Raw genomic sequence first — 19852 nt, forward strand, 5'->3', positions numbered from 1 at the left:
ATATAACAATGTTCGGTACATTTTTACACAAAAATGGGGAGCCAAGGACGATATTCGGTATAACCGAATGTTCGGTATAGCGGTGTTCAGTATAGCGACGTTCCACTGTATTGAAAAACAAGGCATTTAAAACATTTTTTTCTTACGATCTTGGTTTCATGAAATTTTGATACTGGAAAGTTGCTTTTCTTTGTTTGTTGGGGTGTTGTTGTTTTTTTCGTTTTTTTTCAATATTCGGTTAACCTCAATGCACAGTGTTGGCCAGCTATGTAACACACGTATGGCACCTTCACACAACTGCACTTAAGTCAGGATTAAGTCTCGCACAATTTTGGGCAGCAGTGACCAGGGTCACGCCACAGGTCAGACAGGTTCACTGAGCAACGTTTTGAAAAAAGATGGTCTGCGAACAGAGGACGTATAAAAAAACCCAGTTATTAAGGCCCCCCAAAAAAAATAGTCGGTCTCTGGTCAGACCAAAGTTCGGGATTGACGCGGCCACGCGGCTTTTTTTTTTTTTTTTGCTTTTTTTTTTTTTCTTCAAGCTTGGATTGTACAGACAAGGTGGGTACTATTTTGCTTTTTTGGTGTCCTTATGTACACTGGTGTCCTCCATAATTTGCCTTGGTGCAATTTCCCATTCCTTGGTGCTCTGTGGTAAAAAATATTGAGGAGGGGCGGAAATAGAGGGCACTGTTGGAGCTACCGCGGAACATTTTGGGAAAAAAAAAAAGATCGACGCGCATGATTAAAATCGACGCGCGCGCTGACCAGAGACCGACTTATTATTTTTTTTGGCCTAACAGCCAGTAAAAACAATGATCACTCGTCTTTTGTTTTAAGCTTTGTCACATCTGAACTCGTACAATTTAGTGAGACTTTCAGACCAAATATTTGGTGGTAAGTGGTTTATTAACAAAAACATCTTTAACATAATCATCTTTTCTTGTCTCTCATAAAACACAAATAAGTGAAATCAGATATGTACAAATCAACTGACCCTTTATGGAGTACCGAAGTGCGACGTAATTTAGAACCAAAAAGTGTAGTGCAAACGAATGGAGTACGCGCGCGTGTTGGTTCACAAGCTGAATCACGTGCCAATGTCTTTCACACACATTTTGTGCGCGTGACGTATTCACTTCGGTACTCCATACCTTAATTTACTTAAATATCACAAACAGTCACTTCATAGAAACACACCATATTAACGTTTCTTCTGATTAATAAGTTAAACGTGCATTAACAGTTATCAGTTTAGGTGCATTAACAGTTATCAGGAGGACTATTTCTTTAGTTCTACAACAGTTCTTATTGCTCCACAATGACTTTTGCAACCTCAAGCAATCTTCCTTTCCCTAGGTTTCAAAGATTTGCAACAGTATTATGACCAAAAAAATGACTTTATTACCTACCTACTTGTTCAAGTTGATTCAGTTTTGTGCATTCACTTTCATTTTAGTGTTGAGTTTTATCTTCATTTTTATAATTTAACACTAAATTCATAAACCTGACGTTTTAAGATGGCATTCCTCTATTTTTTCAACAGTCAAATAACAAAAAAGGTAGAGTAATCTGAATTGATTACTAATAGTTAAATAACACACATTTCCCAAAAAAATTACAAACGAAGTCAACGTATGTTCCATTTTTGTTTAGTGGCTTTTTGCTATTTTGTTTAGTAATTTAACCATGCCATATATCACAGGCATGCAACTGAGAGGTAACTAAGAAAAGAGTTTGTACTGTGATTTTTAATTTTTAATGCCATAAGTGTGGAGTGGAAAATGAAGAAATCAGCTGCTCTGAGGAAAAGTTGCATGTCCGATATCAACATCTCACAATTTTTGACATTGGATTCACAATGAAGGCAACTTTTCCAAGCTGCATGCAGCTAGCTCCCATACTTGTATAAATTCCAATGGTTTTCTGTACTGTGCAAATTTGTGCTCCACAACATCAGACAGTTCCACAGATAATCGCGCTATTTCACAGACAGCATTAATTTCCGCAGTTCGTCCTTTCCATGCGCAAACTGGCACTGGCTAGCCAAGAGAGGGCATCCGTCGGGGTGCTGGGCGTGGAACCAGCACAGCCGAGTCTTGAAGGTGTCCGTCTTGCGAGCATTTTTTCTCATCGGCTTCTTGGCGTGAGCTCGCTGGGTTGGGGCACCTTCAGACCAGTCTCTTATCTCAACGCTGCAACTGGACACTGACAATATTTAACAAGACAATTATTCCATTAATTCAGAATGGCTGTTCACTGCAAGTCTTTCCACATATCTGCGTACACACAATGGGCCAGATTGGGCCCATTAAAGGGTATTCCTTTAAAAGGGTATTTCTTTTAAAGGGTATCAGTGCTGGGCGAGTAACCGGAGTACTCGTGTACTCACTAGTAGTGTTTGCTACTCGTGGTGTTTCATCTACTCGAGTACATGTATGGCTTTACGAAAGAGGACAGACATACAAAGGGAGAACAAAAGATCCTTTCAGAACTTGAGCATAGGGTCTTTGGTTGAAAACGGTCCTCAATCATACGGTTATGTGCTTAGTATATGGGAGAGTGTTAAATTACAGGGACAAAGGGGAAACACAAAGCATTGTCCAAGGGCGTATAGAAAAACACAACTGTTTGTCTGTTTGCGTGTGTTCTTCAGTTGCCCAGTTGCATTGCTGTACCATAAAATCATTTTTAAATACAGTGTTGGCTTCTCCCGAGTTTTGTTTGTAAATAATGCATGTCCCTACAGATACATGATTCATTATCATAAGGCTAAGTTTTCTTTTTACCTTGGAAAACTTGGTGGGAATTTTTGAGGAGTGTCTTCAAGCCTCCGCATTCGCTCTTCAGCTGTTTCAGGGTGTCGCTGTCAAAGAGTTTGGCAATCTCCGCAAAAGTCAGAGAGCCTGAAAAATAGAGAAAATTCTATTACTTTTTTTAGTAGCACATCATTTTTGTATTTCAATTCCTAGTTGTCATTGATAAATTTATACTAATTCACTTACAAGTTGCTTTAAATAGTAATTTCATTCATGTTGGTCTCATGAGGGTGGAAGTTTGGTTAACACATTTTGACTTTTCATTACCTCCTTTTCGCCACAGCTTTTTCTCTTTCTTTCCCCTCACACTGTCTGCAAAATCCACCCCTGCATCAGTCAGTATGGAACAAGCCACCTTGTTGACAATCATCTGCCTCAAATCATAGTCCACCTTGGCACAATTACGGACCGGCTCCATTTTCTCGCGGGGGTGAAAATGAGGAGCCCACTGGGCGGACGGGACTGAACTCTTTGTATTGGATTCTAGGACATGAGTCTGGTCACCACAGCTTGAGTGAGTGTTTGGTATTTGACAAGTCAAGGTACTAGCAGCATTCACTGCATTTTCAGTATTATTTTCACTGTTACAGGAGTGTCGGCTAGCGATGTAATCTGTAATCTCCTGATGAATAGCTTCCGACCACTCTGGTGTGTAGGTTCTATGACTTCCTATTTGGCAAATCTGTTTAAATAAAAAAATAAAAGGTCTGATTTTTCCCACCACTGATATAAACATTTTCACTGACTTGCTAACACTGTGCTTTTCATTCCAAAGTTCGACGCAATAAGTTTGGCAAGCAAGATAATTCATCAATTGTAGGTTTGAAAAATACAAAAGTGTATGTAACTCTAAACAGTGCTTTCCAAGCAAAAGAAATTAAATGTATTTGGATAGTGGATTCCAGTACATATAAAGGCCTTTTGTGTCAACATAAATGACTAATGTCTTTTTTAGATTGGGCCGAAATTTTAGGCATAAAGTTTTCTTTTGGGTATTGAAGTTCCAAAATGATTGTTAAAAATGTGTTCACATAATAAGCAACTCATAAATAACTTTCATATCTACATTAACCCTAACCACCTCAACTCCATTAAAATCCATTCCCCCATTTTGGTGGATTTTGGGGGACTTCATCCAGGAGGCGTGGCTTGACTTGATGGAGTATGATGGACTTGGGCCTAATGGCCTAAAGCAGTGCTAGGGGTATCCGATTGATTTTGCCTAGCTTCCTGTACTGCTATTGTGATAAAAGCCATGTGTAGCAAGTCCATGAATGTCAACCAGTGGTCAGTGGTGGATTCCATTATGTTATGTACAGTTTTGTATTGGAAGCACAGTGGTTGATGGATTTTGATAGACTTAGTCCAGTTCCTAGTAAGTTCCTAAGGAGTTTGGGTTTAAAAACAAAGTGACAAAAATATCAAACCCACCCTCTTTGTGGATGGAATTCTCAGGATGTCCTCCTGAACTTGGAAGCCACACACTCTTCCGACCTCCTCCACAAAGTCTAGGTAGGCGCGGTACTGTGTCTTGGTCTGATCAGTCCGCATGAACTTCATGTCAAAGTCATGAAAGCAGCAGGGCAGGACAAAGTATCTGGTTGTATAGGATGATCTGTGAACATGAAATCAGTCAGTTGTAGAGTTCATGTTATCTTACCAAACCCAACCCAACCCAACCCAATCACCAACCCCGGCCAACCAATCCCAACCCATTACAGTCCCCAACCCAGTCTAACCCAGTCCAGCCGTAACCCAGGATAACCCAACCCAGTCTAACCCAACCAATCCTAATCCAAACCCACCAATCCTAATCCAACCCAACCAATCCCAATTCAACCCAATCCAACCCAGCACAGCCAAAGCAATTCCAACCCTGCTAAACACCCCAACCTAGTCTTACGCAACCAATCCCAACCCAGTCTAACCCAACCAATCCTAATCCAATCCCAATTCAACCCAATCCAACCCAGTACAGCCAAAGCAACTCCAACCCTGCTAATCACCCCAACCCAGTCTTATGCAACCAATCCCAACCCAGTCTAACCCAATCCAGCCTTGACCCAGGATAACCCAGTCTAACCCAACCATCCTAACCCAACCCAACCAATCCCAATTCAACCCATTCCAACCCAACTCAGAATAACCGAAGCAATTCCATACCTAAACACCCCAACCCAGTCTAACGCAACCAATCTCAACCCAGTCTAACCCAATCCAGCCTTAACCCAAGATAAACCAACCCAGGCCAGTCTAACCCTACCCAGCCAATCCCATTCAACCCAACCCAATCAAGCCCAATCAAAACAATTCCAACACAACCCCACCATTGCCCCCAACCCAGTCTAACCCAACCAATCCAAACCCAACCCAACGTAACCCAACTCAACCCAACCCAACCAAACCCAACCAAACCAAACCAAACCCAACCAAAACCTAACCCAACCCAACCCAACCCAATCCAACCAATACCTCGCAGCCATGACAGGTATCCATGGTGTCAGCTCATCTGAATGGTTGCCAATCAGCCAATCATAATCAGGGAACAGGAAGCTATCGGATGGAGTGATGGAACACTCCTCCAGATTGGTCTCTGGTCCATACAGATCCCAGATCTTCCTTCTTCTCAAATCGATGCCTTTTCCAGGATACTAAACAAATGATAAAACCAACATCTGTTTCCTGAGCAAAAATAATTTTCTTGGAATATGTATTGTCTCATTGAATACATTTTCTCAAAATTCCTTTTAATATAGCTAAAACTGAAAATTATATGCATATACCTTTGACAATGTAAATTGTTATATCGTGTGCTTGAATGCTGCAATTTCATTGGTGTAGAATGGACATGTGTCTGGTCTATAAAACCGCATGGCGCACACTTATATCTATTTTCACACGGAGATCGTACTGCATTCAATGCGCGCGTTGTGCGTGCGTATGGAACCTGCCAAGAATAGCTAGCCTCTCGCAATGAGAATTGCAACGTCAACCACTCAGTCTCATGTCCGGCAGGGCATCAAAACTTTCAGTTATCAAAGGTTACATCGCAGTGGTTTAATTTATCACACAGTATAAGTTACAACCATTTATTTTTTTTACTTATTGGCTCAAACGAAACAATTGTTGACTGCTGTGATGTGGGATATGTCGTTTTTAACCCCTCAGGGTGCACAGCAATGCGCCTCTCGGGTCCTGGAGTGCACAACATTTTATTCAATCTGATCAGAATGGCAATTTACTGCATCTGGTTTAAGTGTACACAATTGGCTGGATTTAGCCCATTAGGAGGTAATCCTATACAATAGCACTGCCCAGCTCTCTTCACCAGGCAACAAACAGTCTTATTCACAAGTGACAATCAGTCAGTGAGATAGGCACAACGAGGACATTGATGGCCATCTAGGAACAGCAAAAAGGGTCCATAGACTTGCACCCTATCCACGACGGTGCCATTTGGGATACTCACCCCCTCACTGTTGAGTATGTGCACCAGAAGGCCGTTGCCGCAACCCAAGTCAACGAAGGACTGGGGACTCTCTAATCCCATCTCAGCTCGTTCTTGCTCCCACAGCGAAATCAGGTAGGTTGCTATGGCAACATCCTCGTACACAAATTTCAGCGGGTCTGTGTTCTCAGGCCAAATCTAAAAAAAAAACCAGACAAAAAGTCTGTTATGAATTTGTATAAACATGCTTCCGGTTTGTATCTTGTTTTGAAAATTAGATGTTAAAAGTTTTCTGTTTTGTCTCAAGTCAAGTCACCATCTGTTAGTTGTGACTGGTCTTGTGAATTGACTCGTGATTATATGTGAACGCCTTACGATGGACTTCTGAGGGATCGGACTGATAAACACCTAATGTGTATTTCATGGCTAGTGCGTATTTCATGGCTAATGCGTATTTTTGGCTAGTGACGTGACTTGAGATCCAGATCAGGTGCAGTTTCTTTGTTCTAGCATGGTACTGGTACCAAGAATCCAGCTTTTGATTCTGAATTCGAATCCGTACCGAAACAAATGCACCCTATTATAGGTCTTTTCACAGTAGAGCCAACCAAGGTTGAACTCAACCCTGGGTGAACCCAGTGCCACCCGGGTTGAGTTTTTTATTTGTCAACCCCGCGTTTAACCCCACATCGTTGCACACTTGTTTCATGCAAACTGAGCTTATTTCCTCTGCTTTGAACCCTGGCGAGAGTTTCAACCCGGTTTGAACATGTATCTCAACCCTGGTCTGGAGCAGGGTTGAGTACAACCCTGGGCGAAATCAATCTCAGGGTTGACGCAGGGTAGGGTCAGGATTGAACAATTTCAAGTGTGAAACGCCACATGTTTTCAACCCTGTGTCAACCCCGCGTCAACCCCTGAGATTTGAATAATGTGAAAGACTTCAAGACAAAGGCATTTCTCTGCAACTGTTCGTGCACTTGTGAAATGACTTGTCATGGACTCAACTACAGTTCTGGTCTGTGGAATAAGCCTTTTCATAGTTCCAACTGCGCGCATTCGTAACCTGTGACAACGCACATTGTTTGTCTCAAATGCCCTTTGACAGTACCCACAATGCACAAACAGCCTTTTTTGTAAAGTCAGTGGCGCGATGATGTCAAAGGCCATTTGAGACAAACAATGCGCGTTGTCACAGGTTACGAATGCGAAGTTGGAACTCCGAAAAGGCTTATAGTCAGTGTGTTATTTTATCACACCTCGACAAACTTTGCCCCGTATTTTTTCTTCAGTTCGCCGTAGAGGGCGCTGTAGCGCTCCATAGACACGAGAGCCTGGGAGTTCCTGACTGGCGCATCGGGGCTGACTTCCGATGCCCATTTGGCTATCTTGGGCAGCAAGCAGTCTTGTAGCCAGGCTATCGTCGGGCATGCCACTGCTAGGGAGGGGGACTTTGGTTCTTTGTAGTCCTCCGAAATAGTGAGGTTTATCCTGAAAATACAGAAGAATGAAAAGGGCATAAAACAAATTAAGTTTTGCGAAGAAAATAAGTGATGACATTAAATAAAGGAAATGAATCTATGAAAAGAAAAAAATGGTCCACAGTTATAGGGAGTTTTTTAATTTCAATTTTTCACTTCTTGAATTTCTGAGAAATAATATCAAAATGAATATAATTTGGGTCGGTGTTTTGAAATCCATTAATTTCACTTGTATTTGTTGTTAGCATTTTCTTTCATTATTAATTGTGCTCATCTGATTTGAGCATATCCACAGTTTACACAGCAATACTTCTGAATTGCTCAAGGCAAAAAACCCTGCCATTTTCAATTTTGGCATGAAACACAAGTGGCTATTGAATATATTCTTTGTGAAAAAAAGAGAAAACAACAAAAGACCAATCAAAGAAATGGGACAAAACTACACGTACTTGCCAGACAGTTTAAGTTGTTGTCAATGCAACAACTTCTATTTTCACTTGATATCAAATGGCTTTCATTAGGCCTGGGCGAGCAGTGGATTTTTCTACTCGAGTACTCGCAAAGAAATTACTCACGAGTAGTCAAGTACTCACTAGTAGTTCACTGAATTCCAATAAATGCAGAAAAGTGATATACATATATGCAGGAAGTAACTACAAGCAAATAGCATGCAAGTCACACCACATTCTTCAGTACTTAATGTGTGACGGTTTGAATCATTTACTTGAATTTTTTTTGACGAATGGAATCCTAGGGAGAGAGAGGTGGAGGGAGTGATTCCCTGTTTGTTGGGGACGTATTTAGCCATGAACCCTAAACCCTAAATTGCTACTCGCGAGTAGCTGCTTCTACTCGCGCCAGGACGAGTACTCGAGTAGATGAAAAACCATGAGTAGAACAACGAGTAGCATAAACTACTCAGGAATACTCCGAGTAATGGAGTTACTCGCCCAGTGGTAGTTTTCATTCACAAGTACTTTCTTTGTATATGATATACCTTGAGGTCTTCAAAGAGAAAGTAAATCTGTACGCTGTCTGCATCAGGTTTCTGCTGTCGCTCGATGCTTCAGAGGCATTTTGAAGAGGAATAAATGTGGCTGAACATTCTTCATGATCTAAAGAAATATAAACGTCATACATGTAATAATACAATGCATTAACCATACTTACTGTGGATTTATAAATGAATCTTCTCTGGATTTATAATGTATGAATAACAATAATGTGGCGCATATACCAAAGCAGGTCTCAAAGTGCTTCACAATTATTGCACTTTTGTCCCTGTTCATCAGGCAACATTGACAAAAGACCAGTTTTTGAAGCAGCTCGAGATCAGCACCTTTTGGTCTCTACCTTCTAGGACTCCTGGGTGGAGAGTAGTCCAAGTAACTGGGACTCTACGAATTGTCTTTTTTTAACATTTGGACATGGTCGGGCGACCGTGTCCATCCAAATGTTAAACAAGGCGATTCGTAGAATCCTAGTTACTTGGACCATGTGTTTTATTTCTCCATGCTTGGACTAGGTAGGTGGAGAGAGGCGATTGTGGTAAAGACAGTAATGTGGCCCATGGACTCAAGCACCATGTTCCCTGCCAGGATTCGAACCCACGTACCACGGCACATGAGTCGAACACCGTAACCATTGTATCACCACTCATCTTGTGAAAAAAAGAAAACGTTACTCTTGTCTTTATTATGATTATAACACATTCTTTTAATCTTACATTTTCCCTTTACCGGTCAGTAATGTTACTTGTTAGTTTTAACTTTAATTTAATTAGTGTCTACCCACCTACAGGCCTATAAAATAAGTTTATTAATTAAAAAAACTTTTAAATGAAGTTGTGATTTACCAATGACGATTATTTCATTCACTGTTTCTTCTGCACTTCCATTTCGATGTCCTGTGCTTCGTGGTACAAGTTTCCGAACACACAACTCAAATCGTGAATTCTCATCCGTCAAATGTGGAGAACTTTCAGGACCGTCACAACTCGAGTTCCGTTCTTCATGTTCTTGTTCATTTTCAGAGTATTTTGGGATGCTATTTTTAAGGCCATTTTCATCACAGGATAAACCAGCGTTGTCTTTCGTCAGTGTTTCAATATACTGGGCAGAGAAACTGTCACTTAATTCACAACTTGTGGTAGAAAACTTTTGAATGAGTTTCCCTAGCGTAAGTCCATCATTCGTGCGCGTTCTGTACAGCACGACTGCACCAGAAAGTCTCCGGTTCACAACGTGTGGTTTTAACAGCCAAATTTCGATTGCTTTCGAGAACGTTTTCTCCACACAAGACGTCTCAATGCTTTTAACATTTTGCCAGTTAATAACTTCCATGCTTATTATCAGGTTCGGAAATTGAAAAGTCATTGGAAATGTTCTAAACTCAAGAAATTCTACAGTTTTTATGCGCTAAAAAAATGTCGAAATGCGGCGCAATAACCGGAAGTGTCGCCATTTTGATGTTTTATTGCATGCTGGGAAGAAAACTTCCTAGCTTTTTGGTGTAGCTCCTAACCCCATCACCATGAAAAATGAATACTGACGTGTATAGGGAACAGACTAATCTGTGTGCAGCGAAATTCGAACATGTCGTCTGCCACTGTGTTTTGACGATGATAAATTTCTCTAAAAGACAAGTTTGTTTTACTCTCAAGCATTGACAGCCACTTTTCTTCGCAGCTAATAAATAATTAGAAGTCACTATGTGCATCCCCAGGGAATGTTTGTCCATCGTGCCATTAGTTTGGCTGATAACGATGCCTGTTTTTGGCTCATTTTGCGGGCCAGAGGTTGTGCTTCGTTTGTCCCTGTTGATGATGCTGCACACGCTGATTGGGGCTGCATTACCGAGTGTGTTGGTGAGTTTGGAAAGTTGTCCATGGCCATGTTATTATATTATATAAGGAAGGATTTCCAGAAATAATGTGGAAAGTAAGGTTTAATGTTGAACGGTTCACCACTGACAAAACTATCATTAAATTGGAGTATCAATATCTTGGTTTATAACTTTATAAACCATTGACTTTGTAAACCATTATTAGGCATAATATTAAGATAGTGGATATTTTGCCGGAGGTAATGACGGCAAACTAACGATTACTAAAGGTTTGCCGGCGGCAATCCATATCAACAGAGGGCGCTGTACTCTTTAAAATAGGGCTGAATTATAAGATGTATTAAATTCCCACCAAACGTTGTGTAGCACGTTTGGTGTAGTGGTTAAGCTAAGGCTCTAGTAAGCGGGATGACTCGCGTTCGATTCCGACCGCACCGCATTTAAGGTTTTTTTTCTCATCCCCAAATAAATAAGAATATTCTTCTTTTATTATTTTAACATGTCTCAAACATTTTTTGCAGAGTATTACATTTTCTTTTTCAGATTTGTGGCTCTGGAGGATTTTTTTTAAAAGGGAAATAAAGTCCGAAATTATAAAATGGTCTGAATCCCATCTTGTGAATACGAGGTACAAAAAAACAGTAACTGCACATGTTCAGTGCATATCCGGCAAACTAACTTTTACTGAAGGTTTGCCGTCTCCGGCAAAATATACACTGCCTAATATTAATAAACTTTAATAATTGGTAATAAATTTCTGATAATAAAAAAAAAAGTTGCGCCATCTGGTTATTGGTCCACAGATTTTGTTAACTACACCCGGGCATTACTAATTGACATTCCCACAAGATTGACCAACAAAGCTCTATTCATTCAATATTGCTTTTGTTTTAACTTTAATATTTTGTGTTGGGGGGGGGGGGGAGGTGTTAGGACTTAAGTTTTATAGCTTTTGGGGGGCTGTTAGGTTTTTGTCGTTTTTGCTTTCCCTTTAAGTTTTACATTGAGATGATTGACTGTAGTTTATTTATCCGATTTTTTCCCCCTGTGTCCCGGTTCATGCCAGCACTAAAATCAACACATTGTATTGTTATGGGCCTATCTCCCCCCCCCCCCCCCCCCCGCCTCCCCCCCCCCCCCCCAATAATAATTGGGGCTTGGCCAGTGACATCCTGGAGCAGTATGGAGGATTTCAATTTTCAAGCATAACTGCAGGCCTATATTTATGCATGGCTGAGCAAAAACAACACCAGACCTTGACAAAGTGCATCCTACAAAACCAGTAACACACTTTTGCCATGTAACTGCAATCCTCCAAATTCCTTCACTTTGGCAAAGAGGATTTGAAAGATTCAGGGCGGTGAGGGTTAATTTTTAATCGTAATGTGTTTTTCATTTGCATACAGGTGTCAATCATCCCGTTCTTCCAAACAGGGCTGTTTTGCGTCCTCCTAGCCCTACCCATCACCGTCGTGCCCTACCTGTTCCTGTGGGTCTATGACAAGCTCATCTGGTTGTCAGAGCCGGTCTTTCTGACCATCGAGGCAGTGGAGTTGGTCCGGGTGTCCGTCAGGACCAGCAGTAGGGTGGCTGAGCAGATTGAGGAACAGCCACTACTCATGAAGGTAAATTATGGGCAATTCCACATTAATGGGCCCAAAAGTGTGACATTTGAGAAGACCTTTAAGTTTTGAAGATAAAACTGCGATCTTGGTCTCTCAAGTTTTGCTGTAAACATTGCAAGCTTCGGACAAATGTCCTCATCTGCAAATGATATAACTGGTTTTGTATTTTAGAAAATATAGTGGATATTGTTTTAAAAAGTGTAACGTACGTAACGAAGGACAGACATTGTAGATAAAGTCACAAAGTAAGCATAAAGTTTAATGATCCCCTAATGTTGACTTATGTAAGAAGATGTACCCTGGAGGAATGCTTATTAGTCAAAACCTAGAAAACTCAGAGTCGGTGTGCAGAATTATTTGTTATTTTATGATCAGGATTTATACGTACGAACAGACTGGACATTTGTCGAAAAAATGTCTGTCCCTGTTCGTACGTCACCCTAATCACATCATAAATTTGAAGCCAGTGTGAAAACTTATATTTTTACTGGATAACAATGTAAAATGGCTTAATAATGTCACTGGAAGTGCCTATTAGAAACTGAATTTGTCTTAACCACCCTTTTCGTAGCAGTGTGTCTGTCAACATTACATACGTATCACACAGAAAAGATGCCTGTTATTTCTCAAACAAAACAAGGTATCATCTTTTGTCTTGTCTTGTCCTAGTCACTTTCAACTTAGCAAGGTATAAGAAAAAAACAAGAAAATACTAGCTCATCTTTTACCCTTTATATGCAACCTCCATAAACTTATCTAATTGGCCCATTAGTGTGAAAATGCCCAAATAGTGCTTTCATTGGATCCCGTGCTACTGCTCTGCCGAACTTAATTGAAATGAGTGCGGCAATAGCTCTTGTACAGCACGGCAGTTGCTCTAAACGCTAGGGGTGTGCATTTACGGGTAGTACAGGAACCGGTACCCTATTGACAAAAAATACGGGTACCCGGGTATCAATTAAAGAAACCTACCCCAAAAATGTCAATCTCAGAAGTTGCTGTTCAGATTGTTCATAAAGGTCTGCATGCTAATACTACCCCATATCGGTGCGCCAGTACGCAAGTTACAAATGTATACAGTGAGCTCTTTAGCTTTATGGTAAAAACTGCAACTATCACGAGCATCGTAAATGTGGAATTGGTTTTGTTTTCCACGTAGTCTGTTTTTCAATTTGAAATTTCTCTATCAATGACATTCAAAGCTGTTCTTTTTCATTCTCTGAGAACTTACTGAGTAATTTCTAAAGATGGTTACGGGTACTCGATTCCATAATCAGGAACCGGTTCCCGACATTGACGGTCGGGTACTCGGGTACCCGGTTCCAATGCACAGCCCTACTAAACGCCGAGCTTACTATTCGAACCTTAATGCATCTGGAGTAACTGGCCATGTTAAAACAATTAAATCAACTTTCAGCGCGATCAAGATATTCGCGCCAATTTCACTCCCGTGATGTGGACGCAAGAGAGGGTATTGTGAGCATGTGTATTCTTAATATGTGATGCGAACAAGCTTAGTGAGTCGTTTGTTTGGAATTTTTATTTGGAGATACAGGACAAAATAGGGCCACTTCATCACATCACTTCATCACATCTCTTGGTGTTCCAACTTCCATAACTTTTGAACTGAAGATGGTACCAGCATGCAGTTTTCACAGCAGTAATGCTGATATTCTGCTCTTTTCAAATCTGTAAGAAAAAAAATTTGACCAGGGTCGACAAACGACTCATGTAGCTTGATCGCATCACATATGTTTGCCCTAACTTTGAATTGAATTGAGTTTGGCACGGCAATGGCACGGCGTTTAGAACATATGTTGTAATACTCCAGTGCGTGTTACGACATCCTCCGACGCAAACTGGTTAAGAGAGTTAAAGTGGTCACCATCCAATGATGACAGACAGCCGTGCACTCAACTCTTATACAGGTTGGGAGAAGCAAGTGTGGTAAAGCATCTTGCCCAAGAACACAAGGACATTACATTTGAAATGATAGCACCCTACCCTCAGTCATTTTTTTCAAAAAATTGTTATTCTTGTAGAGCATAAACATGTGTATATGGGCTCAGTGTGCCAACAAAAGAGGGCGCATTTTTACCTCTTTTGAGAGCTCCGTGGACAGGACACACAGCGTGCGCGTTCTGTACTGGTTTCTTCGCAAAGTACGCGCGACTTCCTGCATGTGCAAAAGCCATAGCCTCCGCGTCTTCGCATGAGTGTCAGGCGTCGTTGGCGCACGAATACGTTTGAATTCAACTTGCAATTGTCTCCGATACTAATCCCCGCCTCCAATAACTTTGGATACATTCTAAATACGCGGTGGATGGATCGGGAACCAGTCTAGGCCACCCCCAACTCTCATTTTCTGGCCGTTGGTAGTGTGCTTGTGCACGGAGCCCGTAGCAATCTGTTTGTTTGTTTGCTTAATTTCTATTTATCTTCTTCGTCCAAAAGTCTTTGATACTTGGTGCAGCTGGAATCTCCTACACACTTTCTGTGGTCATGGGCTATGTTCTTTTATCTTCGGGATCGCCAGCAGTCAGGTGGTAAGTACTAAACTGAGACATCTGTTCATGAGACCAGCAACTTATTTTTAACTAGCATTTTCCTCCCATCCCTGACAATTTGGGCAATTCACAATGCAGTGCGCCACCAAGAGTTTGCCACGGAGTTCATTTTTCCCAGTGCATTGTGGGAGATGGTCAACCAATTCGTAGCGTGGGACATTTGAAATTGTTCGTTTCAGCAATTGTTCGGTCAGTTGTTTTGTAAGCGTATGATTCGAGTATTTGTTTGCCCTTTTCTTTTCTTTTTATCGATATGGTGTTTTTTGTATTAAGGCGGCAGAATGCTATGCCCCAATCTATAACAAATTAGCTAAGGCCCAAAAGAAAAAGTCTCCGGTTTCTGATCGGCAAAATGAAAACGTTTATTATTCAATGAAAGATGATGCCTCAAAACCGCCAAACTCACTGGTTTGACTGGAATCCTGCTGCTGCACAATTTTAACGTGTTTTTAGATGGGGTTACGATCGAGAATAAGCTTTATGTGGCCTCTCTGGACTCCCATATATTTGCACTAAGTTTAGTCGGGCACCATTTGCAGTCATCAGCCGACATTTGAAGAAAAAAAAACGGTTCAAAGAAAAAAAAACTGCGTTGCCGCACCACTTTTTGGGCAAGCTCCATACCAGAAACCGGGGACTTTTTTGGGGGCCTAAAGTTGTCTACTGACACTCATTCAAATGGGCCATAGACTTGAAAAATGGTGGCACACTGCATTGTGAATAGCCTAAATTGGGGGTGCTATTGCAATAATGCGGACACAACTGTGAATCTGCCCACTGGCACTTGAAAGGTTCGTTCTTGTTGGAGAACTTGTATTGTTTAGGCTGATCAATGGCCTTTGAACACCAGGTGGTCCCAAGTTGGAATGCTTGCCCATGCTTCTTCGGAACAGCCTATTCCAAGTTAGAATAAGCTGCAAACACTGTTTATTCCTATAGGCACCAATAACACCTCCCCCCCCCCCACTTCTCAAGAAGGGAACAATACAAGTCTCCAAAGGGTTCAAGACATACATCAAAGAAAAACATGATTAACCCTTTTCACTTTCCTGTTTTGTGGGGGAGTTGTTAATTTGTACCCTTTTTTTCATTTCTTTTTTGTTTGGAAAAAAAATAACCCACAAAGTTTAAGTTTGTTCGCTGTCTGTTTCACTTTTGGGATAACTGTGTTTTGGACATCATTTTTCTCTCGAAGATGATAACCCTTAAAAGTAGACCTGACGCCCATTGGCATTTTGGGAAATGATATCCCTCAATTTTTTAAGTGTGCATTTACGGGGGGCATGGGTGGCTGAGTGCGTAAGGCACTCGCCTCTCACCACTGTGGCCCTGGTTCGATTCCAGGCTTGGACCATATGTGAGTAGAGTTGTGCGTTGGTTCTCTCCTGTGCCACGAGGGTTTATCTCCGGGCCCTCCGGTTTTCCTCCTTCCGGAAAAATCAAACACTTTGGATCTCAGGCTGTGCTCCGTGGTCATATATGGGTCGATGTGGCTGGTTGCCTAAGACACTTTACATGCCAGCAGCTCGACCATGTTGTAGCCGCGTCCTTTGCAATTCAGCTTCTCAGTTGCGAGTAAGGATGATTAGCCTCCCAAATTGTTATTATTACGGGAACCGGGTACCTGGTTGAAAACATGGGTACCCTATTAAAGAAGCCCAATCCCAAAAGTTCAAGCCATTAACAAGCCTAAGTTTGCATGTACTATGGCTATTAATTAGTTGTGATTTTTTTCCTTATTTTCTGCTACTTTATTTGTAAATTTCACTCTAATGTTATCAGGGGTGTAAAATCTCAGCTTTAAAGCTGATTTCAGCTTTTTTTGTTATGGATTTCAGCTTTTTTCCCCCTCACTTACTGTGTACAAAAGTATAGGAGATTTCCAAAGTTCAGCTTTTTTACATTTTTGTTCAGCTGTTTTCAGCTATTTTTATCTGTGGTCACTTCACACCCCTGGTTATACTTTGACTTCTGTTTTTGCGCTATAATTGAATAGAAATAAAAGTCGAATTCAGATGGAAAGAAAACCGCAATGACACTGTATTGGTTGAAATTTGTCTTGTCCTAATAACACTAGTGCAATGATGTCTTAAAGCTTCCAGTTTAACTGTATTCTCTTGTCTTCTTTCTTTCAGGATACTTGCTGCTCTTATAGTTGTCTCCGTTGTGTTGCTGCTGTTAACATTAATGAAAGATGAAGGTGAATTTCCCTCTTTTTTATCCCTGTATGTTCAGTTTCATGCTTCCATTTGTTTGATCTGCTGCCCTCAATAGATGCAACGGCAGTAAACTTTTTCATGCCGTTGTACAAAATATTGGACTAGAAATGTTAGCTAGTGAACATCATGAGCTCCGTGCGTGAACAAAAGAGGGCGCTATTTTACCATTTTTGAGAGCCCCGTTGACGGGACACACCGCATGTGCACGCACTCTTGTTTTACTATACTGCCGAGGACAATGCTTTGTGTTTCCCATTGTCCCTGTAATATAACACTCTCCCCTAGACTAAGCACACAAACTTACTACAGAGGACCGTTTTTAACAAAAGACCCAACTCCCGAGGACTGAAAGGATCTGTTGTTCTCCCTTTGTGTGTCGGTCCTCGGGGTTTATGTAGAACACGTACGCACTTGTTCACTTGCGTATACCGTGAAGTATGCACTACTAATTTTATTCTAAAATACCCTCAAAGCCGAGCATCTTTGCATGAGCATTCGACATCGGCCGTGCGTTCGAATGTCTCTCCCAATGGACTCCCTAGTCTGGTTCCCAGACCAAAGGATCTATTTCTGATTAATCTAAGAATCGTCACAAACAAAATCGTGAGTTTGTGTGCTTAGTATTATTGGAGAGTGTTGCATTATCCGGTTCGTTAGTGAAAACGTCATACACGCGCGCGCACCACTGATTACTAGCGCCCATTGGCTACAAACGCTCGAGCTGCGTTAACTTCCGGTTCCAATCATGCAGAAAGTGCTGGAGGTGACGTCACACTAACGAACCGGATAGGGACAAAGTGACAACAAGCAAATTCGTCGCAGAGTTGACAAACCGGCGAATCGAAGATTTTGGCGATTTTGAGATTTTGTCATTTTTGTGATTTTTAAAGGTTGCTCTTTCAAGTATTTATGCCAAAATTCTTAATTCTTATCTCGATTTTGAGATTCAGAGCCTGTGGCGAATCAGTCATAATAACAATCCATAATTTGATATAGTGACAAATACGGAATTTCGCTGGTAACCAGCTAATGTAAGGGGTGCGTTCAAAGTACCAAGGAATGATGTGCTACTGTGGTCAAAAATGTCACATAAACAGTGACCTTTCAAGACTCAATTCATTTTTGCACATATCTATTATGATCAAAATAATATTGCACGCTACATGTAGAATGCATGATATTTTCCCTAAAAGTTAAACAAACTACATGGAGTTGTGCGATATGTTTTATTTGATCGTTAATGTATTCGTCAGTTTGTCATATTACAAAATCTAAATAGCCGGTTGTTCTTCACACTGTTTGTATGCTATTCGTCAGTTTGTCGGATCTCGCGCGCGCTGTATACACGATCTGACAAACTGACGAATAGCATACAAATGCGTCAATTGACGCATCTTTAGAAATGGCCTTCTTTTATTGTTTTCTTCAAAATGACAGCATGCCGGAAAGAATAATTTCACAGGGAGTTTAGTGTCATTGCTATCTTTAAACCAAGTAAGCTTTTCAAAAGCAATTTCGTCAGTTACTGCTCTGCAAATGATCTACTCTATTTCAAAGCAAATGGAAATTTCCAAAAATGTGTCACTTGACACATCTTTGGAAATTACCTTCTTATATTGTTTTCTTCAAAATGACAGCATGCCGGAAAGAATAATTTCACAGGGAGTTTAGTGTCATTACTATCTTTAAACCAAGTAAGCTTTTCAAAAGTAATTTCGTCGGTTACTGCTCTGCAAATGATCTACTCTATTCCAAAGCAAATGGAAATTTCCAAAAATGTGTCACTTGACACAACTTTGGAAATTACCTTCTTATATTGTTTTCTTCAAAATGATAGCATGCCGGAAAGAATAATTTCACAGGGAGTTTAGTGTCATTACTATCTTTAAACCAAGTAAGCTTTTCAAAAGTAATTTCGTCAGTTACTGCTCTGCAAGTGATCTACTCTATTTTAAAACGAATGGAAATTTCCAAAAATGTGTCACTTGACACATCTTTGGAAATTACCTTCTTATATTGTTTTCTTCAAAATGACAGCATGCCGGAAAGAATAATTTCACAGGGAGTTTAGTGCCATTACTATCTTTAAACCAAGTAAGCTCTTCAACGATTATTTTGTCAGTCACGTTTTGGACGGCTGCAAATGATCTACTCTACCTTTAAAGGGAATATACATCATTTGCTTTTGCTGTAATTTTCAGAAATGGATGGAATTGGGGGGTTGGAAATATATAGCAAATACAGTTACACTGACTTTTTTGAGGTTTTGGGTTCGAAAATGCTATAAAAACCAAGAAAAACAATCATTTTCCTGTAGTCTGGTTCCCTGACTCCATATAAGAAGAAACAGAGCAGTTTACATACATTGGGGAATTGTAAGGTCAGGGAACCAGTCAAGCTGGCTTGTACCCATTCATAGGTGTGTAATCAATTGCAAACAAGTGCGATGGTCAATTGGGGCCAGTATTTGAAAAAAAAGCCAGTTTTTCCAACGCTGGTCGGCCGACCAGCGTTGGAAATTGATACAAAAATACCACTTTTCTTGAAAATGACAGTATACCAGGTGCCATGATTTTACAGGATGCTTTACACTGTCATTCACTAACAGTCCAGCAAGGTATTTCCAAATGATTTGGTAGTTTTATTTTTGGATGTTTGCAAATGTTGTATTTTCCCTTTAATTGAATATTGTTCAGGGATCATAAGCGACTGCGGTATCGCCACCCTAGCCATGTTCTCCATCCTGTGGGCCATGCAGCAGGAGTCTAACATGATGGCTCATCCCATGAAAGTGCCCGAGGAGTGGATCAAGTAAGACATGTACATGATCCGTTCCATTTTCCCTG

The 19852-nt window shown here is 40.8% G+C and overlaps 2 protein-coding genes across 2 annotated transcripts in view; one reads left to right on the forward strand and one right to left on the reverse strand.

Annotated features, from left to right (window-relative positions):
• Nucleotides 1-876: 876 nt before the first annotated feature.
• On the reverse strand, nt 877-10229 carry LOC119727032 (probable tRNA (uracil-O(2)-)-methyltransferase). The gene is made up of 9 exons (XM_038198921.1): nt 9607-10229; nt 8749-8866; nt 7530-7761; nt 6292-6468; nt 5295-5473; nt 4254-4437; nt 3090-3504; nt 2793-2909; nt 877-2211 (listed from the first exon to the last, which is right to left on the reverse strand). Exons 1-9 carry the CDS (start codon nt 10124-10126, stop codon nt 1985-1987), a joined length of 2169 nt encoding a protein of 722 aa, XP_038054849.1. The 5' UTR covers nt 10127-10229; the 3' UTR covers nt 877-1984.
• A 90-nt stretch (nt 10230-10319) lies between these two features.
• The window catches only part of LOC119727033, a 49594-nt gene continuing 40061 nt past the window's right edge, over nt 10320-19852 (forward strand). Inside the window, exons 1-5 of the mRNA XM_038198922.1 lie at nt 10320-10617; nt 12002-12220; nt 14675-14766; nt 16923-16987; nt 19703-19817. Of these exons, the coding sequence (XP_038054850.1) occupies nt 10462-10617; nt 12002-12220; nt 14675-14766; nt 16923-16987; nt 19703-19817 (647 nt within the window). The 5' untranslated portion in view covers nt 10320-10461. The remainder of the gene's footprint in view (nt 10618-12001; nt 12221-14674; nt 14767-16922; nt 16988-19702; nt 19818-19852) is intronic.

This window comes from Patiria miniata, unplaced genomic scaffold (genome assembly GCF_015706575.1).
Source record: "Patiria miniata isolate m_02_andy unplaced genomic scaffold, ASM1570657v1 HiC_scaffold_2, whole genome shotgun sequence".
Lineage (NCBI taxonomy): Eukaryota > Metazoa > Echinodermata > Asteroidea > Valvatida > Asterinidae > Patiria > Patiria miniata.